A 23,739-nucleotide genomic window follows, 5' to 3' on the forward strand; every position below is an offset into this window, starting at 1 on the left:
GTATGTTCTTGGGCTAGCGTTCTCCTGTTGATAGGGTTATACCACTTATACCCTTCGTAATCATGTCTTTTATGTCTTGGTTTTTATATGAAAATAAAGTTGCCCATGTTTTCTTTGGTATACATGTTATTGATGGGTTTCCCATTCATGACAGCATTATAGGTGATTTATCATGCACTAGAATTATGATTAATGTCATATATACAGTTTCTGTCTAAGGGACCTATTGTGTATGAATTTATTTCGGCCAGTATATTGATAAGTATTTTTTCCGTCGGTTCCACTCCTGATTTTAGCTACAAATACTGTTTTATCACCTTTGTGACTCTTATCCAATGATTCATTATTCATATTGATCTGCTTGAACTACGGCAAGTTGTTAATGCCAGAATAAAACTATCTTTGAGAAGGTAATAATGAGCACTAATGGGCAATTCCCTATCATTACCATTTCAAAAACGACTGTATTTTTCACATATTTTTATCAACAAATTTTTAAGTTATTTTGCTGTGTGCGTGTGAACATAACCTAACAGGCAGAGAAAGTTTTTAATGACATTCTATATTTACATAGGGAGATTGTTCAGGGATCTGCATAGCACATACAAAATAACCTATAATCATTTATAATCAAACCTTAGCCTCCGATTAGCAGCACGGCACCCGGCAATCACATTGCTGCCAGCTAATCTTTGCCCAACCCACCCCCCCCCCCCACCCCCCGACTAACAATCTTAGGAAGAGCCCGGCACTCACCAAGTAAATTATGCTTCTTTATTGTAGTGTAGCAAACATATGGTACAAGGATGCATTTTGGCCATGCTTGGCCAAAACGCGTCCTTGTACCATATGTTTGCTACACTACAATAAAGAAGCATAATTTACTTGGTGAGTCCCGGGCTCTTCCTGATATCTGAACATTTTTCTCACCTCGAGCACCACCGCCACGGAAGTGCCGTCTTCTACATATTTCTATTTCAGTCTAAGCCTGAACCTGGGTGAAACCTGCCATAGAATACTCTTCTAGCAGAAGCTGTCTGAGGAAAGGTCATGTGACCAATGCTCTTATTTTTAACAACGTATTTTCATGTTTGTTTGTTTTTTTGCTGTGTTCTTGTTAACATAACCTAACATAACCATAACAGGCAGGAAAGAGCTTGAGATGGAGAGATTTTTCAGGGATTTGTACAGCACACACAGAATAACCTATAATCATTCATAATCAAACCTTTTTATTGATAGCACAGATGTATGACTGCCATCACTTAGTAATCTAGAACCTTTAATATAACATGGCTATAATGCTGCGTTTACACGGAACGATTATCGCACAAATTCGCATGTAACGATCAAATTTGAACAATAATCGTACGTGTAAACGCTGCGAACGATCAAAAGACGAGCTAGAAATCATTCATTTTAAACTTTCAACAACTTCTCAAATCATCGTTGTTCGTTCGCAAAAAAATTGCAGATCGTTCCGTGTGAACAGTCGTTTGCCGATTTAACCAATGTGTGAGATAGGCTTAAGTGATCGCAAAACGATTTCAAAACGAATTTTCCGTACGATATATCGTAAAGTCTAAACGCTGATCGTTATAAAAATAAAAAAAACGTTACTCCGACATCATTAATCGTACGATCGGGCGAATTATCGTTCCGTGTAAACGTAGCATAACTTGCAGCTATTAGTAGAAGATGTATACAGGCACAGCCTGGCCTTTTGCAACTGTGTCTCATGCCCAAACTGTACCTGTACCTCCACAATGCCCCAAAGACTATTATATGCATTTCCTTTCATATTATAGGTTTCCGTAACCTGCATGTAAGCGACCAAATGACCGTCATTCAGTACTCCTGGATGGGGCTAATGATCTTCGCCATGGGATGGAGATCCTTTAAAAACGTCAACTCTAGAATGCTTTACTTTGCTCCAGATCTGGTGTTCAATGAGTAAGTACATCTGCATTGTGAGAAAACGTACTGTATCTGTTATGCAGGTCATGACATGTATTGACTGTCTTTTAAGGTGAAATAAAGCTCTTCTATGTATAAGAATTTCTTTTCAGCTTTATGTTATTGCCAGAGTAAACATTTATGTTCCAGCATTCATGTGTTTTGCCAGTCACAACCATTTACCTAATAAGTACAAAGAGCCAACATCCTCTGCCCCGATCCCATCATATTCTTTATACCGCCCACCTGGGTGTATGGTGTTCTTTAGAAATCTGGAATGTGTTAGGATGAAAATAGAAGCAATCATCAATAGCAGCTTAGGCGATATGGAAGCCATTTAGACGTCATAGGTGTCATGGTAAAAAAAAGCAGATACTACGATGATAAAAGCAGGAACTTATTATAATACGGTACTTAGATATTCAGTCCTTATGTTGAATTTTGCATAGTGTACTGATCCTCATACAGCTATTAACTTGCTTGAACCTAAAGGTTAACACCACAGTCCAGAAGTATTTGCAGTCTTGAACTTCTGCAGCTATACCTCATAAACTGTGCTGGGGGTTAGTCACTTGTTATATTAGACAATTGAGCAGCAGCCATGCATTACCGCTGGGGCAGCTTCAGATGTGCCGATAGGAGAGGATCTATGCGTTCTGTGAGACAGAAAAAACAGATTCTGGATGTTTGTGTGAAAATAACATTGAAGCATAATGTGTGCAAATAAAAGACTGTAATGTAGGAGAAGTAATCTGTAGCTATACAAATTACATGTGCTTATATATATAAAAAAAAAGTATATAATATGAGTAAAGAATGTGACATATACAACCTGACCCACAAGGTCACAGAAACCCAGCAACATGCCAGAACAGCTCTATAATAATGCAGTGCAGAAACGCATCAAAGTAATATATTTCATTCTGATGTCTTTTTACAGTTTGTGAATTTCAGCTGAGGTTCAGATAAGTGCAGGCATTATTTCATCCAAAATAAACAGTGGCTGAAAACCTGTGGAGGCAATGAATACAATTTGGTTCTAGTTGTCTTTCTAGTTGCTTTGTAAGTGGATGTACTGACTAAAAGTCTCTGAACATGCTTTGAGCACAAGCTAGTGCGCATATACTGTATATGCAGTTTAATTTGATATTTCACTACTGTAGAGGACGTACACAAGATGGCTAAGCGTCCTATTACACATAGCCGTTATGGCCGATAATCACTTGGTGTAGTAGCTGCTGTAAAAAGGCAATGATCAGCTGACTTGCCCGAAAAATTTGTGAACTATAACGTCAGTCTACCGGCTGTCACTCCAAGCAATAGGAGTGGCAGGCTTCTTGGACGATCTAAAGATCGTTTGGGGAACCCCTCCCTCAGATCCCCCCTATTTTCCACTCACTGTCGGCGTGTGTAATAGCACCAGCAGCCAGTGGGGAACAAGGATAGCAAGCAAAAGCTGATCTGAGAGGTCGGCGCTCGCTTGGACCTCACCATCGGCCCATGTAATAGGGCCTCAAGGGTCCTATTAGCCGAAGCAATATTTAACGTTAACTGAATAACGATAAACAATCACTAACAAGATTGTCAATTGTTAACCTGAAATCGTTCACCATATTACACAGAACGATAGTCATTAGTTAAGATTGTTACTATAACTGTTTAATCCATCCGATCCCAGCAAATAAAGGAACGATGTGGAATTACACTGAATAATTAGTGATTGAATGCAGAATTAGGCCATGTTCACACACTGTATAAGACCAGGTCTCAGAAAAGATCATCTCGAATGATCTTTAGCACTGCTGAGTTCTGATGCGGGCACCTCCGTGCACACACGCATCAGAACTCTCCACTGCACACAATGGAGTGTGCGGCTGGAGCCGCTGTGTAAACTGACAGGTTGTGTAAAACTGACATGTCATTTTCTCGAGGCGCCACTAGGGTTCCCGGCCGGAGTGTATACTATGTGTATACACTCCGGACGGGATTCCCTGCAGCCTGCAGCATAACGTAAGTTCCATACTAATCACGGCTTTTGCAACAACGGTACTTACAGCGGTACTTACATGGCCTTACAGCGAATGAATGAAGAACTACATCAAACGATTAACAATGATTTTGCTGTCAGCACCAAACAAACGATTAACGATTTCTCATTGGTCATTTGATCATTACCTGGTCATTGGTCATTTGATCATTACACAAAACTATTATAGTTTAAATTCAAATGGTATGCAACGATAATTTGCACAGCAATCATCCTGTAGGCCCCTAACTGTGCTGTAGATACTGGAGAAGACTTTACTCATGGTTGGTTGTGGTACAGTTTCCTATCGTAGGGCGTAAACTAAAGATGGTGAGCTTACTCTGGCTTAAAGCCCACAAAGATTTTAGTGATTTAACCTGGGAAACACCTCCCTTAGAATACTCTTCTAGCAGAGGAAAGGTCATATGACCAACATTCCAAGTATTCTTACCACATGTGGCATTCTTAACACATTACTATTTATGGCAGAGAATATCAATATTAACCCTTGCACATCCCGAGATAAAGACTTAAAGAGTCACTGTCGTTAAATTTTTTTGCCATTATCTGCATTTAAAAAGCCTTTTCCCAGGTCCACCCCCCCTCTCCTTTCTGTCATCCACTGCTCAGAATCAGGAAATCTCGACTGTTTTTTTATCAGTCGGGTCCTGTCTGAGCTATGGAGAGGGGAGGGGGAGGAGAGACTGAGGAGAAATGCTGGCAGCAGAGAACAGAGAACAAAGGATTTCTCAGTGGGGGAGCTATTCAGAGTTCAGAGAGGTCAGTGGTGACTGTCAGAGGAGAGAGCCCGCGATGTTGCTGTAAATTAACTCTTTGTTGTCCTGTTTTGGTGCCTTGTTTCCCTCTCTCCATAGGAAAATCACGAAGACAGGGGGGAGAGCTTCAAACTGCTTTTTCATGATAAAAATTCATTTTTAGGCTAATAAACCCAATTACAAAGTTTCTTAAAATCACCTGTACTATTGATTTCTGCTAATTTTAATGACAGTGACACTTTAATAGCTGATGCATCAAGGTTTGTGTCTAGCTCAAACTGGCAAGAATCACAATTTTTTGTGCAAGGACCCCCCTTTTGCACCCCGTGCGCCATATGCATGGAGATGGGCTGGGGAGGGGTCACCGCATTGCACGCGTGGAGGCATGTCCTTCCCATGCAAAAAATTTTTACCATTTTGCCTGGATGAGCCAAAAAATAGGCTCTGATGTGTGTTTTGCTAACTCTTAAGCAAAAGGTTAAGATACTAATTTAGATACAACACAATTTTATTAAACAAATGATTAAAAAGATGATAGAAATCTATAAAAGCATTATATACAGATGGTATATCAGAAATACAATAACCAGGTGTTTCTTAGTATGAGATTGCGTACACTTTTGCATAGATAGGAATACAAAGGTTAAGTACTTACAATATCATTAGTGCATAGTCACATCATCTGTCCTTCTAGTATCAGCCACAAGCAAAGCCGCAAGTGGCCAAAACCAAACATCAGCCGCAAATCAGCGCAGGACAGAGAACAAATCACTACCAGGAACATAACGATACTTCATCTGTCATAGAACTTCAACTGGGGAGAGGCTTCCAGCGATCTGACAGAGACCAAGTCCTGGGCCTACACTATGGAAGCGTCCTTACCACAGGTCCAAACCTCTCCACCAGATGGCTGCAGCTCTCAGGTTTTATACACAGTTAGAATCAATAACTTCATACACTTTAGTGCTACACTAAGTTTAGAATACACAGATCTCTGTCCTGTTTGTTTGTATTACCTCATGTTAAAGAATAGAATGGCCAGTTCTAATCCTCATTAAGAGGGCAATACTCACACAATGGGACAATGCACAGATTAATCGTAAAGCAATGATATGAGGTTTTCTTGTTTAGATGATACTATGCACTATACTATATTCTGTTGAATCACTGGGACTGGTCAAATGTTCTGTTGGTTCTGCAAACTATCTCCACTGAATCAGTAAAAGCCTTCTTCAAACTTTTTGGATGACCTAGAAGTCTCATGTATACAGTCATCGGGGTCATCCATCAGTGAAGGACCTTTAAAGATGTGAAATGGAGAATGACACATTAAATGGCCGCCAATATACTTCAAATAGCCACCATTTTTACCTAGCATTACAGATGTGCTGGAGTTATCAAGAGGCATGCATCTCTTGATAAATTCAGTAGCGTGAATCCAGGGAAATTTAAAATTGACGTTGTGGAAAAAAAACATTGACACATTGATGCATGTACCCCTCAAACAACAACTTTAGTAGCTGGGACACTACATGCCCGCTGCAGTTTTTTTCATCTTTGATGTGTTGGCCTGTGCACTACCTGTTCAGCCACTCAGCGGCTGCAGCGTTGTCCTACCCCATGTGGTCATTGGCTGAACAGGCAGTGCACTCTTATCCCCAGACAAAAGACTGTGGAACTTTGGGGGCTCCGGGAGAACAGCGGTGGAGGTGTGAGCAAGGAGGGTAGGTATAGGGGTTTTTATGTCATGTACAGGGCTGATCTTATTTTTAGAATAATGATAAAACCCAGAATACCCCTTTAATTGTTATGACTGTAACATATATGCGTGCAGATATTGCCATAAACATAATACAGAATATCCACTCCTTGTGCCCTAGCTTTATTCATACATTTACAGTATATTGTACTTATATATGAGGACAAGAGGACTGCAGACAAAGCCGCCATCTGTCCCTAAAATACAGTATGCTGTTTATCAGTACATTTTTACAGAAGCAGACATAGGAGGTTGGCAATCCTGGCATTCTCGCTCACAGTCTGCTATCAGTGCCACTAATTGAAATATGGGAAATCTGTTGCATTTACTCTGTAGCCCAGATGAAGCAGGTATAAGGCCCCCTTCACATGTCCGTGTCAGTTTTTACTGTCAGGAAAAACCTTCAGGATTTCCTGATCAGAAGAAAAAATAGGACATGATGGGACATATAGTTCTGCAAACTGGATGGTCACAGCTTGCAGAACTACAACTTCCATCATCAGGGGCGTAGCTAGGATTCATGGGGCCCCATAGCAAATATTTTTAAGGGACCCCCCCTCCCCTACACACAACACAAAGCACTGTGTGTGTGTATATATATATATATATATATATATATATATATATATATATATATTTATTTATTTATTTATTTATTTTTCTTTTGTGAATAGAAAAGATGAGGGGGCACTCACCGTTCAGATGCATAAACTTTATTTCATGTGAAGTTGTGAAGTTAAAAATTCAGCAGGTGCATCTGTAGCGGGCTAGGACGCCATATCTGCTTTACTGCTGGTGCACCGATAAGCCCTGACCTCTGCACTGTGCTCTGCATATTTCCCTTTCCAACTTGATTGCCAGCTGGGGAACAGAGGTCAGAGGTTATCAGTGCAGTGAAGCAGAGATCTCTGTCTTCTGCTTGTTAACCCTTTTTGTGTTGACGCATGTAAATAAACATTGGGTCATTTACACACTGCAGTACATAAGGGGTTAAGCAGAAGGACACACTCTTACCTTCTCCCCCAGGCCCCCCTCCTGCATGGGCCCCATAGCAACTGCCTACCCTGCCTCTATGGTAGCTACGCCACTGCCCATCATGGCCGGCTGACAGGTCATGATGGAAGTTGTACTTCTGCAACCTGGATGGCCACAGGCTGCAGAAGTACAACTCCTATCATGACCTGTCAGCAGGGCATGATGGGAGATGTAGTTCTGCACTCTGGATGGCCACAGGCTGCAGAAGTACAACTCCAATCATGGCCTGTAGGACATGGTGGGAGTTTTAGTTCTGGAGGGGGGGGGGTTTGATCTCACCTGTCTCTATAACACCTAAACCCTCACACTGGTGGGCCAGGAATCACTTTAACTAAATAAACTCCAAACCCTCAGGCCAAAGCCCGGGGTACAAGACCCCTTTAAATTATGTAAACCCCCCTTAAAATATACCTTTTATTACTATAACCTAAAATTAAGTGAACATAATATTAAAACTACAAACTACCCAGTACTCCACACACTAGACTATGCTAGGTAGTAAATCAGAATACAACTATTCTCCTATATTTCTATCACTATTATCACAGCCTGCAGCACTGTGAAAAATATATATACAGTAGCTGAGAAGTACTAGGTATTTGCTATTTAAAACCACAAACAGTGCCCCCACTATTTGTGGTTTTAAATAGCAAATACCTAGTACTTCTCAGCTATATATATTTTTCACAGTGCTGCAGGCTGTGATAATAGTGATAGAAATATAGGAGAATAGTTGTATTATCTCACCTGTCTGGCACTTCTCCGGTCCAGGGGGGGGGTGGATTTCGCGATCGGCGGCGGAGCTGCTCCGGTCCGGGGGGGGGGGGGAGCAGGGGGACAGTGACGCTGATGGTCCAGTCCAGGGCGGGCAGGGGGTGGTGGTGCTGATGGGACGATCCGGGGGGGGGGGGTTGCGATGGCGCTGGTGGTCCGGTCCGGGGGGGGGGTTGTTGGCGCTGATGGTCTGGTACGTGGGTGGGTTACAGGCCGGTGGCGCTGAATCCGGGTGGTTTTTCCGGACATGTGAAGGGGGCCTAAAAGGGAATGCTTTCTGACAATTATTTGAAATAGGAAGTAATACTTCACATTGCATCATCAGCAAGTATTATATCATGATTTGATCAGTACACACAGATTCCCTGCTCTTACAGTAAAGAAGCCTTGTCATCTATGGAGATTGCCCTCTTTCATATTTAGGGTTCTTTTCAGGCGAGACTGTTTTAGACATATGCATATACCATGACTTTCTGGTAATAAATGTGTTATAATATAAAAGGGGATTATGTTATTAAATAAGTATTGATTCCCAGGCGGCATTCAAGTATTTTACCATTTTATCAAGCGTAATTCATTAACTATACAAAGCACTACATCCATTACTACCTTCAACTAAACCGAACACAATACTGTATTTCATGCTAGCATCACTTCCAGATGCTAGAGGAAAGAATAAATGATTTCATCCCATTGGTGCTGCATTATTGTACACAATAAGACAACTAAAAAGTATTTTCAGATTCCCAGTATTTACAGGACACAGCCTGCTAAATTGACTTCAGCTGGGACTGTGCAGCAGTAACATAGACCTTACAGAGTTACAATAGATTGGTTACTGTGCTGATAATAGAATTACAAGACTTCACTCTGGTGTCTGGGCTGGGCTGCGTAATCTGATGAAAATGAGATCTTTTGATCATTGGGGCTTCAAAATGTAAAATATTGGGGAAAAATTCTTAAAGTAAAGTAAAGTAGTGGTGAAATGGGGAAATTCCACTGAAAGCGGCAATTAATGTTTCTTTTTTAAGTCAAGAAAAACTCATAATTAGAAAAGTATGTAAGCAACAAATGAACAAAATGTGAAGACACATTAATATAAGGGCCTCTGTCTGACCCCTGCCGAGGAAGAAAATAGTACAAAAAGCATTTTACTCTAGGCTTCTCCTAATTGTTTTAGATATGATCTCCATACACTTTGAATACACCATAGAATTTATTAAGCTCTGTACATCAGTTTTCTGGTGTAGAAAAGTTACAGAGTATTTGCACAAGTTGACTTGCAAATTGCAGCTGCTTCCCATTGGGCAACAGATGTACAGTAGGTGACTTTGTCTCCGACATGGGTCAAGAGGCCAAAGATCACCATATCATGTAGTCTGAATTGTGGCTCAAAAGGTGCAACAGAGAGATCTTTAGCAAAATTACCCATGTAGCCCCAGCCTTACTATTACCTACATCAAATCGTTGGATTAAATTAGACCTGACAGCTCATTGCTGAGATACACAGATAGTCAATGATGAGAATAATGTCTCCCTATACATTTGGTGCAGCTTACTCCAACTCCTATTCACTTGAATTGAACCTGAGCTGCAGTTACAGTCCGCCACAACTACACAATGAACAGAAACAAACTCTGTTGACTGTGTAGTCCGAGTGTCGGCACCCCGCCAACCAGTGACTGATGAGCCATCTTGTGGAAAGCTCATCAGTCATTTTTGCCCGGAAAGCCCCTTTAAATGGGAACTATCAGCAGATTAGACAAACCTAACCTGCTGATAGCCCCGTATAGCAGCGGGGACGCTTAGGAGGAAGGTTAGTTAGGGGAAAACTCTGCTCCGGTGCACCTAAGGAGCACTGCAGCATCATCTGGCCCACCCCTTCTAATGAAAATAAATGGAGGGATGGGCCGGATGATGCAGAAGTGCTCCTAACGCTGCTCCGGAGGGGCGCTTACCCAAAGTAACAGTGTAGGACCGGCGCAGAAGAGGAAGGTAAAACATATACCTTCCTCCTCAGTGTCCCCGACACTATAGAGGGCTATCGGCATGATAGATTCATCTAACCTTCTGATAGTTCCCCTTTAAGACCAGCATATGAACATTTCGCTCTTCCTGTCAACTGTATCTGGCATTATTGTTAATTTGACATTAAGTGCTTTTCTAAAGTGGCAATAGTGACTAAGGATATACTTGTTAGATATAGTATCTAACATATTTAGGCCATGTTCACACAATGTATTCATTTAATAAACAACTTCCATTCTTTTCAATGAAAAGAACGTCCGTTGTTAAAGGAGATGTCCGGGGATTTTGAAAATCAGGCAGCCGGCAGGGGCAGGGGGGGGGGGATTTGATCAGGAGTAGGAACTCACTTCTCCCCGTGCCCGCGGTGAGCGGTGGGTCTGGCCTCTGGGATCTCCGGCACTGCCAAGTCAAGACCCCGCTGATAGACTGGCCACTCAGCCAGTCAGTGACATGGGCGGTACGCCACTCCAGTCACTGATTGGCTGAGTGGCCAGTCCATCACCTGGGACAGTCAGTATCCCTCGAGTCGTTACGTCATTACAACTCGGGGGGGGGGGGGGGGGTTTGACTCCTGGAGGGGGGTCCCAAGGCAATTCCTGCTAACGGCGAGTGGTAAGTTCCTATTCCTAATCAAATTCACCCTGCCCCTGTCGCTGCCAGGTTTTCAAAATCCCCAGACTTCTTTAATGAAATAAACCCATTTTCATTGATTTCAATGCAACAACGGCCGTAGTGTATACACAAAGTATACACTACGGCTGTTGTTGAACTTTGACTGCAGAAAATAATGAGCATGTCTATTTTCTACGGCTGCAGTTTGGTGAACAGTGGCCGTAGAAAATAGTTTTGCACACAATGTTAGGTACAGCTGCTGCCCATAGTTAACATATTGTTAAATGTTTAATTGAAATCAGGCACACCAAAAGGTGCCCACAATCCAAATGGGAAAAATATAATGCTCCTGCGACTGATATGGCAGTGTCAGCTGCAGGAACATGTAATACAGAAGCCATAGTTTGCCGCTGAATACAGTGGCCGTAGTAAACATCGGCCACTGTATTACATAGTATTACATAGTGTAAACTGTGCTTAGATACATTCAGATTTTTACATTTGAACATTACATATTTAAAGAAGGCTATGTTCACACAACGTGAGAGACCGGCCATTCCGTGACCCCGGCCGGGTCACGGATTGGCAGGTCTCTGCACGGATCATCCGGTAGAAAACTGACATGTCAGTTATTTTCGGCCTAGTACGGGATCCCGGACAGAACGTATACGATGTGTATACGCTCCCGCCGGGATGCCACATAAGATAAGGCTATGTCCACACCGCACAAAGTACGGCCATTGTTGCCGATGGCAACAACAGCCGTACCTTTACGTAGTGTGAACATAGCCTAAATGTAAGATGTAAAATGTAAACACCAGGATTTTAAGAAAAAATTTAAATGTGATCAAAAACTCCCATTTACACCAATATATTACCATTAAAAACTATAGATCGTGGCACAAAAAACGAGCCCCTAACAAACCCTGTAGGTGACCAAAAAAAAAAACTGCTTCAATGTGACCTGGACATCCATGCATCAATAACCTTTGGTCGTAAAGGGGTTAAGCAATCTGGGCCCAGTATGCAGCTGAAGCTTTGCAATAAAAAAAACTAGAAAAAGAGACGACTTTAAGTCCAAGTGCTGCCACCAAATCCCTGTTGTCTTGTGGGGGTGATACAGACAAAGCCCTCCTGGTGCATTTTTACATTGGAAAAATGAGAAGTGATTCATAACTGTGCAATTTATGAAGACAAGCCCAAATCTGCAAGCTTTATGGGGCCTCCATAAATATACAGATAGTTGTCAAGTTTGCTGGTGCTGTAAGTCATTCTGCAGCTTCTCTCCTTCATTCACAGACTAATCAGCCGACTAAGCAATATAAACAGGAACTTCATGATAGAGAAGATAGGGAGAAATATCATGGTACTTGGGCTGTGAAATAGAATATTTCAGGAAGTGGGTTTTATATTTCGTTATAATGGAATTGCATTAAAGTTGTGTTAAAGTGCAACTGTGGAAGTAGTGGAGGAGTCTTACCTGGCTTCATCTGGTACTGTAATTTGCCTCTCCACAGTCTACTTCACTGTGCCAGGCTATGATGTTTTCAGTGTAAGTGTAGATAGATTAGACCTTCAGAATTACATAGACCTAACCATGGATTCTCACTGTGTTTCAGTACAGTTCAGACACTAAATATTACAAGTAAAGATGATATATTAAGTTGGATATTAAAGGGGTTCTTTAGCGAAAATCTTTTTCTTTCAAATCAACTGGTTTCAGAAAGTTATATAGATTTGTAATTTCCTTCTGTTTAAAAAATCTCAAGTCTTCCCATACTTATCAGCTGCTGTTGTTTTCTTTTCAGTCTGACACAGTGCTCTCTGCTGACATCTCTGGCCGAGACAGGAATTGTCCAGTGCAGGAGAGGTTTTCTATGGGAATTTGCTGCTGCATTGGACAGTTTCTGTATCGGATAGAGGTGGCAGCAGAGAGCACTGTGTCAGACTGAAAAGAAAACAACATTTCCTGCAGGACATACAGCAGTTGATAAATATGGGAAGATTTGGGGAGATGGGAGATTTTTAAATAACAGTGAATTACAAATCTATATAACTTTCTAAAACCAGTTCATATGAAAGAAAAAGATTTTTGCAGGATATCCCCTTTAAGTTCATCAGGTAAATAATCTCCAGAATTTAAGTTTTTTTTGGGAAGTTGCTCTGATATTTACTCAAATATTTACTCAAAAAAAAAAAAAAACCACTGACGAGTACCTGCGCAGCCCGCATGGGAGGTGACGCTGTCCTGGTGACCCTATTGTAATTGTGGCCTGGCAGAGCCAATCATATATAGAAAGGGGTGCTTGTTAAGCATTCTGGTAGTTCTCTGTCTTATCAAGTTGAGCGTGTTTTACCTTTTTTCCCTCCCCTGTCTCTCCCCAACCCCCTTCCCCATTCTTTGATTTCACTTTATTCCTTTTGAGACTGTCGAATCGGCACAATCTGACAGGATGTTGTAATTGAGCTCAGTATTCCAATGCATAACAAGAATTTGCCTTGAGATTGTCATATACTGTCCTACTTTAATCTGCCTTGTATTAGGTTTTCTATGCCATATGTTCTTGAAAATATTTAAATAAGAACAGAAAAATTTACAGAATAAAAACTTTTCTGGAAAAAAAAAAGGATACAAAATTGAAAACAATACCAGGTCCTGAACTTTCGCCTTTGAGCTCAGTGTGAAAAAATAGCAGAATCATCCTAACCTGTGATCCATTAGAAATGAGTGTCCCTTGTCCTTATCTTGTGTGTGTTCATATAACTGTAATCAGCCTATTCATGGGGACATTAATGATTTATAATGTCTGGGTCACTAAGCACACGCAGCGTATATGACCATCTCCAAAGTCCTTGGCATCCAAGCTTTAACAGTTTGAAATGTAATAGTCAAAAATAGTTTTAAGCGGACCTGTCAACCTGGCAACATTCTCCGAACCCAAGTGCTTAGCATTTGATTCCCCATGGCTGCAAAAGTTTGATGCCGCCCTAGGGAGTCCTGGAAAACATGAATACAGCCAAAGGCCATGTTCAGACCTTTTAAGAAACCGGCTGTTCCGTGAGCCCACCAGGTCACGGAACGGCCGGTCTCAGAAAAGATCATCCTGGCTGGTACTGCAGTAGCCACTGGATAATCTGTAGCACCACAGAGTTCTGATGTAGGTGCATCCGTGCGCGCCCGCATTAGAACTCCCCACTGCACACTATGGAGCGTGTCGCCACAGCAGCTCGCTCCATAGTGTGCACTGACAGGGTTTTCTGCAGCCGATATTCAATGAATAGCGGCCGCAGAAAACTGACATGTCAGTTTTTTGCTGCGCCGCTAGGAGTCCTGGACAGAGTGTATACTATGTGTATACACTCCAGAGGGGATTCCATAGACTGTAATGTAACGTATATATTTGTATTGATCACCGACGTTGTTGCAACTGGCAACAACGGCCGTATTCTTCTACAGAATCAGAAATCAAGTGGTTGAGTTCGGAGAACGTTGCCAAACCCAAACAGTTTGACAGGTCCACTCAACACTAGTTAAGAACCTTCAAGGGCATGTTGAATATTCATACCTTATATTCACTTTATTTCCATTTTTATGTTTTACTGCCTGTAAATTTGAATCCAATGACTCTGATAAATCTTCTTCTGTCGTTCTTTAGGTATCGTATGCACAAATCTCGTATGTACAGTCAGTGCGTTCGAATGCGCCATCTGTCACAAGAGTTTGGTTGGTTACAGATCACACCTGAGGAGTTCCTCTGTATGAAGGCTCTTCTCCTCTTCAGCATTAGTGAGTACTGAACTATTACAGACAGAGGCAACTTAAGAAGTAGATTAATGTACTGGAACCTGCCAACATAGTTTGGCTCACAGTGTTCTCCCTGCAGTGGTTTAATAAATTATTAACTTTAATTCATATAATGGGTGAATTTCCCACAGAAATGTACATGGTAAATAAAATAAAATAAAATAAATCTTGGCAGTAATAGAGGAGGTGACTTAAGACGGCAAGTTGTAGGAACCGGTGCATTACAGCTTACAGTCAGAAAGGATAAGTGAGGAAACAGAAATGGTGCAAGTGCATGAGTGGGACGACATTTGTTTTTAATGGGTCACTGATGGATAACATGAGTAGAAGAGTTTTAATCTTCTCATTGAATTTGTTACTACTTTTAAGCAACACTAGTAATCTCAATCCTAGCATTTATGGATGCTTCTTGACCCTATGTACTCTGCCGTGCACTTGCTTCAATCACATAGTACACCAGCAGTGAGTTCCGTCTTTTGTTTGCTTTCTCTTTACATAAATGGAATGTGCTTTGTAATTCAGTAAAGAAGAAGCCAACTTTCCAATTACACGGCCTACTAATTGTTTAACAAGGACTGCATGGACATCGTTACCGATGTATACATACCGATGTATACTGTATACATTACCTATCCACGCTCCAGGGCTCCTCTTGCGGTCTTCTTCTCCCACGCGCTGGAGATCCAGAGTGGCCTGTCTGAGCTGACAGGCCGCTCAGCCAATCACTGGCAGCGGCGGTCCCAGACAGTGATTGGCTGAGCGGCCGTCAGCTCAGACAGGACACTCTGAAGCTGCAGGATGAGGGACCCAGGGAGAAGAAGACCGCAAGAGGAGCCCTGGAGCATGGATAGGTAATGTATACACTTTGCAAATCGTCAGCCACCGGCCGGGCATTGCTATTACACGTACCGGTGCGCGGTCGGCGTCCGGCGATTATAGGTCCAAACCTAAATTAACAATTAGCCGATGATCGTTGTCATCGGCTGATCATTGTGTTAATTACACAGAGCGATAATCGTCCGGATAGGGCAGATTCGGCCGATTATCGTTCCGTGTAATAGGGCCCTTACACTCCACTGGTTTCTGTTTCTTCTTTGCCATCCAGTCCCCATGGGACCTGCCCATTTAGCCAATCAGTGGCCACAGTGCTGCGCTGTCCTAGTCATTGATTAGCTGAGCAGGCAGGTCCTGTGGGGTCAGGAAGGCACAGAACTAGAGACTGGCAGAGGACCAGGAGAGACAGCGCAGCAGCTGTAGAGACTGGAGTATGTAAGCATAGCATGTTTAATTTTTTTTATTTTTTTTACAACCTCCAGCCCTGAAGCAAAGTATTTCTTCCCCGCACAACCCCTGCTGAGGAGACGTTTGCTTTTTAATTGACTTTACTTTGCCTTATGTAAACACACTGTAAACCCAGTTCTCTGGCAATCACTTTTATTGTGCTTGCTTACCCATCCAAAAATATCTTCTAGAGACCCCCTTCCCCCTTTGAAATGTGTTACCTATTTTGTTTGGTGATCTAATATCCTCCCATCAGAATAGGATCTGCCTTCCATGTATGTGGGGCCAATGGTCTATGGTCCTGAATTCTCTAAATCATAGTGAGAGAATTCCTCAAGTTTGTATTAATTATTAAAATACTTACAGTTGCCTGAAGGCAACTCATTAGAATCTAATGAAATTAAAAGACTTTCTAGAACCTGCTGTTACCATTCAAGTGGAACCAGTGTATTGTGTAAACACCAACCACTCTCCCGCAGGTTACTGTCCTTAACCCCTTAAGGGAGCAGTGAACACTTTTAAAATAATTTATTTTTCCAATGAGGGCGTATTATTGCAGGGTCGGTTGTACTTTTTGATAACACCCTTCATTTTAACATAAAATATAATGTGAAAACAATTGTGTGGTTGTCAATAGAAAAAAAAACATGTAATTCTGCAGGCGGTTCAAAGTTTGGAGGAAGGAGAATTATGCATCTATAAGGGTTGGTGCAAGAAGCGTCCCTGATCATAGTGTATCACTGAGGAACACATCAAGTGTTGCTTGAGATTTTAAAGTGTTAACCCGGCTCTGCTGAGTTTATCCCAGTTCAGACTGCAGATGAGACTTGATGAACAGTAGTCTGCAGCTGTTGTTTACACAGTACTGTACATTGGTTTCACCTGAATTATAACAGCGACTTCAGGGAAGCGCTTTTCATTTCATTTGTTTAGTGTAGAGAAGTTGATTTTAATAAACCTGTAATAAATACATATAATAAAAGTGAAATCTTAATCATGAGCTCTGCATGGTGGAACATTAGGGGGTCATTTGCTTGGCATTGGTATTTCTCCCATCTGATGTATTCATGTCCTGTCCTGAAAAATATATGTCATATGTCATACATGACACTATGGGCATCATTGTACTAGATGACTCCAAGGTCTCTCTCTCTCTCTTGATTATTGATCAAGATAAATCCTTTCTATTTTACCATACATAGGTTTTACGCATTAGGCTGAAGCTGCAATTGGATTTGGGATAGGCAGAGGACCGGATGTAGATGAAGGGGTTATGATAGCTTCTATATGATTAATAAATAAGCTAAATAGAAGGGGGCCCAGTACTGAACCTTCTGGTACACCATTTATAATCAGGGACCATTCTGGTTAGGAATCATTAAAGAGACTCTTTTAGCAGGTTTATGCCATCTTATCTTAGGGTAGTGTAAACTAGTAACAGAGAAGCTAAACAGAATGATTTATCATCTACACTGTTCTGCGCAGCTGATCCAGAGATATCCTCCTGAATAACATGGACAATAAGTAGTCCTCTCTAATATGTGCATGAGCCCAGTAGTCCTTAATATTCATGAGAAGCAGAAACACCCTCCCACCAGCTGCTGATTGGCAGTTATCTAGCCATGCTGTGTATAGGCAGTTAACTGTCAATCAGCAGCTGGGGGGTGAGGAGAGGGCTGTGGCAAGAATCCTATTCTCCTACATATTAGGAGAACCGCTGAACACAATGATGTAAGTAATACACTGATCTGTTCAGCATTTCTGTCACTAGTTTATGCTGCCCTCTTTTAAGGTGGAATAAACCTAGTGACAGATTCCCTTTAACCACCCCTCTCTAGGTACCATCCTCAGGTCAGTATTCAATCGAGTTACAAACTAAACTTTTCAAGCTATATAACCATCAGGCATCTATGAAGGACAGTCTCAAACACTTTTGCAAAGACTATGTAGACATTTTTTATTTTGGATGATGTGGCTACATTTACAAATATCATACAGTGTGGATCTGTTGTAACACCCTCTTCATTTCTGTTACCAATTAGAAAATCTATAGAAAAATGTAGAAGATTGTTGGCAGAAAAGGACCACCTGGTCAATCTAGTCTACCCTTATTATTTCCTTTCTAATAATCTTATGATAGATATATGTTTGTTATAGGTGTGTTTAAAATCACTTACTGCGGGCGAGTATACTATACTAAATTTATGTCATCAATCTTTAGTTCCTGTGGAAGGTTTGAAGGATCAGAAATGCTTTGACGAACTGCGGATGAACTACATCAAAGAGCTAGATCGTGTCATCTCCTGCAAGAGAAGCAACCCAGCATCCAGTTCAAGAAGATTTTTCCAGCTCACCAAACTTTTGGATTCTGTTCAACCGGTGAGTGTTATTCCAGTGGGGGGCTGACAGGAGTGTGGAGAGACAGGAGCTGTGACAGGAGCGGGGAAAGACGGGAGCAGTGACTGGAGCAGGGAGATGGGAGCAGGTGACAGGAGTGGGGGAGATGGGAGCAGGTGACAGGAGCGGGGGAGATGGGAGCAGTGACAGGAGCGGGGGGAGATGGGAGCAGGTGACAGGAGTGGGGGAGATGGGAGCAGGTGACAGGAGCGGGGGAGATGGGAGCAGGTGACAGGAGCGGGGGAGATGGGAGCAGGTGACAGGAGTGGGGAGAGACAGGAGTGGGAAGATGGGAGCAGTGACTGGAGGAGGGAGATGGGAGCAGGTGACAGGAGTGGGGCAGATGGGAGCAGGTGACAGGAGTGGGGGAGATGGGAGCAGTGACAGGAGCGGGGGGAGATGGGAGCAGGTGACAGGAGTGGGGGAGATGGGAGCAGGTGACAGGAGCGGGGGAGATGGGAGCAGGTGACAGGAGCGGGGGAGATGGGAGCAGGTGACAGGAGTGGGGAGAGACAGGAGTGGGAAGATGGGAGCAGTGACTGGAGGAGGGAGATGGGAGCAGGTGACAGGAGTGGGGAGAGACAGGAGTGGGGAAGATGGGAGCAGTGACTGGAGCAAGGAGATCGGAGCAGGTGACAGGAGTGGGGAGAGACAGGAGTGGGGAAGATGGGAGCAGTGACTGGAGCAAGGAGATGGGAGCAGGTGACAGGAGTGGGGAGAGACAGGAGTGGGGAAGATGGGAGCAGTGACTGGAGCAAGGAGATGGGAGCAGGTGACAGGAGTGGGGCAGATGGGAGCAGGTGACAGGAGTGGGGGAGATGGGAGCAGTGACAGGAGCGGGGGGAGATGGGAGCAGGTGACAGGAGTGGGGGAGATGGGAGCAGGTGACAGGAGCGGGGGAGATGGGAGCAGGTGACAGGAGCGGGGGAGATGGGAGCAGGTGACAGGAGTGGGGAGAGACAGGAGTGGGAAGATGGGAGCAGTGACTGGAGGAGGGAGATGGGAGCAGGTGACAGGAGTGGGGAGAGACAGGAGTGGGGAAGATGGGAGCAGTGACTGGAGCAAGGAGATCGGAGCAGGTGACAGGAGTGGGGAGAGACAGGAGTGGGGAAGATGGGAGCAGTGACTGGAGCAAGGAGATGGGAGCAGGTGACAGGAGTGGGGAGAGACAGGAGTGGGGAAGATGGGAGCAGTGACTGGAGCAAGGAGATGGGAGCAGGTGACAGGAGTGGGGCAGATGGGAGCAGGTGAAAGGAGCAGGGAGATAACAGCAGGTGACAGGAGTGGGGAGAGACAGGAGTGGGGAAGATGGGAGCAGGTGACAGGAGTGGGGAAGATGGGAGCAGGTGACAGGAGTGGGGGAGATGGGAGCAGGTGACAGGAGCGGGGGAGATGGGAGCAGGTGACAGGAGCGGGGGAGATGGGAGCAGGTGACAGGAGTGGGGAGATGACAGCAGGTGACAGGAGTGGGGAGAGACAGGAGTGGGGAAGATGGGAGCAGGTGACAGGAGCGGGGGAGATGAGAACAGGTGACAGGAGTGGGGAGATACAGGAGTGGGGGAGATGGGTGCGGGTGACAGGACTGGTCACAAAAGCAAGGAGATTGTAGCGGATGACAGGACCAGTGACAGGAGCAAGGAGATGGGAGCGGGTGACAGGAGTGGGGTAGATAGGAGCAGATGACAGGAGCGGGGAGAGACAGGAGTGGTGACAGGTGTGGGGAAGGTGGGACCAGAAGACAGAATCGTGACAGGAGTGGGGGAGATGGGAGCGGGTGACAGGAGCAGGGAGAAACAGGAGCAGTGACAGGAGCAGAGGAGATGGGAGAGAGTGACAGGAGTGGGGTGGATAGGAGCAGTGACACTGACAGCAGTAGGGAAGATGGAAGCAGGGAGAGGCATCCATGCTGTGATTCACACTATGACCTGTCCTATTTTTTCGCTGCAAGAATCACAGCATGGATGATGTCACGGATGGTATGAATGCACATATAGGATTTAATGGGCCCTAAAAAGGTCCGTGGTAAGGGATCTGCGACCACAGACAATTTTATGGGACACGTGAATAAGGCCTAATGGGGATCTAACACAACATTATCAGATTGTACGTGAGTAGTGTATAAATGTATTTACTGTATTTTTAATAGCTGACAATTTTAATATACCTAGTGAAAAACACAGCATTCTCAAGCCACGGGCATAGCAACCTGAAGGATGACAGCGACTGATTAAAGCCACCATGATTACCAAAACAAAGAAGAGTCAGGCCTGAAGTTAACTGCACTTCATTTCTTTTAGATACTTTATTTTACGCTGTCATTTGCCTAAAATAGCCTGGTTTAGAGTATGCACTTTCTGCAATAATAAGTTGTGAGCAATTCAGAAATTATAGGAACAGATTGCCCCTCTCATCTGTGCGGAGTCTGTGGCACTTCTGGCATATGGTGTCCTGTTGAAATCTGTCTTTATCAATCTCATCATCACTATCAGTCATTTAGCATGCGGCTTCCATGACCTTCTCTGTAGTCTCATTTAGCTCTTTAAAATAATTTTTAGTCTGACTCATAGGGTAGATCCTGGTTCATGTAACCTAATGGATTTCCAAAATCTAAACTTGGAGACACCATGGACAGTATTATTATTTATATCAGGCACAGTAAAACAAAATGAATATCTTAGCTGGCGGGAGCTGCCTGGGTGTAAGCCACTGCCATAGTGTTTGCTGGCTGCTTATTTCCTTCTTCCTAGTAAAATAATCATACTTGAACCAATGTGTTTGTCCGAGATTGAAGGAAAAAGCTGTAGGTCAGAAGCTATCTTATGTGTTAACCCATAAGGGCAAGTAAACCTTTGCTTGTGATTACACACATGTGTAAATTCAAAGCTATATGCTAGTTAAATATTTTACTTGCCTAGGATATGTAAGCTGAGACTTCATGAGTTTGTATGTGTCTCAAAACACAATACAATAAAGAAATAGAGCCTAACACAAAAGCTTTGCAGTCACAAGTCAAAAGTTTTGATGGTCAGGGCCTGGGTGTACCAATCTGTAGATAGAGCCAGGCGAAGCATGCAGCTTTTTTTTTTAGACAATTTTTGTTGAGATCTGTAACATGAAACAATAAAATTATGAACAATCTTTATCGTCAATCGTTCAAGTACTACAGAAGATGCTCTCCTGGATTATGTTTTTTTACCATATATTGCAGACTCACCCTCTCTACTACTGTAGAGTCATCTGTTTATTCCCAGCTCTGCTGTATCCACACATGTTATTACTGTAGCAGGGTCATCAGCCGCCATCTTGATTTTTAAAACGCCATCCACTTCTGTCAGGAACGGAAGGTACAAACATGACAAGACAGTGGGCCCTAGGTCTGTACCCACCCACTGTCCCTACCTGCTTGCCTCGATCGGCCCTAGGCGGCCGTGGACAACCACGTAGACGTTCCCTACGCTGATTACGTGCACACAGAACAAGACGGACGAACATATATAAGAATAGTCTACAAGCCAGGTCAAAACCAAAACAGGCAGCAAAGTACAAAATCAGCAGGCAAAGGGATCGTCAAATAGTCAAGCAGAAGGTCAGATAACAAGTTGAGTCAAACAGAGGGATTAGGAAAGGGGTTCGCAGGAATAGACAGGGAAATTAACCTAATTAACCAGCACTGGAACTCTGCCTTAGCTTTGCTTTATACTGAGCAAGAACCCGGTCCGGATCCTCATTGGACCGGCGCTCTGATCCTCCAGGCTGCAGACAGGCAGAGAAACCAGTCAATCACAGAGACCAGACAGGTGTAAAATCAAGTCCAGAAGCTTCTCAGCTTAACTCCTGCAAAGCCAGAAGCTGAGAAGCAATCGGGTGTGGCACACAAAAGCAAAACACCAGGCCCAGTTCAGACCAGGCTACTGCAGATTCCTGACAGTACCCCCCCTCTTATGAGGGGCCTCAGGACCCTTATTGAACGGACCTGGCTTAGACGGATTACGTGCGTGAAATTGTCGAACTGGGTGAGGAGCATGCATGTCCCTAGCAGCAACCCATGTACGTTCTTCCGGGCCGAAGCCCTTCCAATGGACCAGATACTGCAATGAGCCCTGTACCCAACGAGAGTTTAAAATCTTTTCAACCTCTTTTCAATCTCACCCTGAATGATGAGCAGAGCAGGTGGAGGCGACGAGGTCACTGGTGGAACGTACCTTTTTAACAGAGCTTTATGGAAAACATTGTGAATACGGAGTGATACAGGCAATTTTAATCTAAAAGTCACAGGATTAAATATTTCTACAATGGTATAGGGACCAATATACTTGGGTGCTAGTTTGCCGGATTGTACTCTTAATTTTAGGTTTCTGGTTGAGAGCCATACTTTCTCCCCTAGTACATACTGATGGCCAGGTATGCGTCTTTTATTGGCATGCTTTTGGTGAAGTTCTTGGGCTTTAACCAAGCTCTGGTGAGCTTGGGCCCAAACTGCACAGTTTAGAGAACAGAGCTTTGGCTGAAGGGTTAACTGATTCCACGGAGTGAGTGGAAGAGTACCTAGGGTTAAAACCATAGTTGCAAAAGAATGGTGACATTTTAATAGAACGTTGCTCCTGATTGTTCAATGCGAACTTTGCCAATTAAATAAAGTCTCTCCATTTATCCTGGGCATCAGCCACAAAACACCTTAGAAATTGCTCGAGAGATTGATTTATCCTCTCAGTCTGCCCATTAGTCTGCGGGTGGAAGGCAGAGGAGAAGGACAACGAGACACCCAATCTACCACAGAACTCCCTCCAGAACTTTGCCACAAACTGAACACCTCTGTCGGAGACAATGTTCTCTGGGACACCATGTAAACGTAGAATGTGGTTGATAAACAGTGTGGCTAGGTTACAAGCATTAGGGAGTTTACACAGAGGGATAAGATGGCACATCTTAGAAAACTTATCCACCACCACCCAAATTACCGTCTTCCCCTTGGACAGTGGTAGGTCTGTGATAAAATCCATAGAAATGTGTGTCCAAGGTCTCTTGGGCACTGGCAGAGGGTGTAACAGACCTTTGGGTGGCCTACGAGGGACCTTGGATCGAGCACAAGTCTCACAAGCATCAACAAAATGTTTCACGTCTCAAGCCCAGGACGGCCACCAGTAGTGGCGTGAGAGCAAATACATAGTCCCCGCCACCCCCGGGTGACCAGCTAACACAGAACTATGAATCTCCTCCAAGACCCGGAGGCATAGATTTGGGGATACAAATAGGAGGGATTCCAGAGTATTACGGGGTACCAGGGTCTGAG

General features: G+C 43.5%; 1 protein-coding gene across 2 annotated transcripts in view; it reads left to right on the forward strand.

Moving 5' to 3' along the window:
• Positions 1-23,739, forward strand: part of AR (androgen receptor) — a 261,278-nt gene that overhangs the window by 230,317 nt on the left and 7,222 nt on the right. For both annotated transcript variants that reach the window (XM_069943376.1, XM_069943377.1), the window contains exons 5-7: positions 1,809-1,953; positions 14,623-14,753; positions 18,274-18,431. In XM_069943376.1, the coding sequence (XP_069799477.1) occupies positions 1,809-1,953; positions 14,623-14,753; positions 18,274-18,431 (434 nt within the window). The remainder of the gene's footprint in view (positions 1-1,808; positions 1,954-14,622; positions 14,754-18,273; positions 18,432-23,739) is intronic.

Source organism: Dendropsophus ebraccatus, chromosome 10, assembly GCF_027789765.1.
Source record: "Dendropsophus ebraccatus isolate aDenEbr1 chromosome 10, aDenEbr1.pat, whole genome shotgun sequence".
In the NCBI taxonomy this organism is placed as follows: domain Eukaryota; kingdom Metazoa; phylum Chordata; class Amphibia; order Anura; family Hylidae; genus Dendropsophus; species Dendropsophus ebraccatus.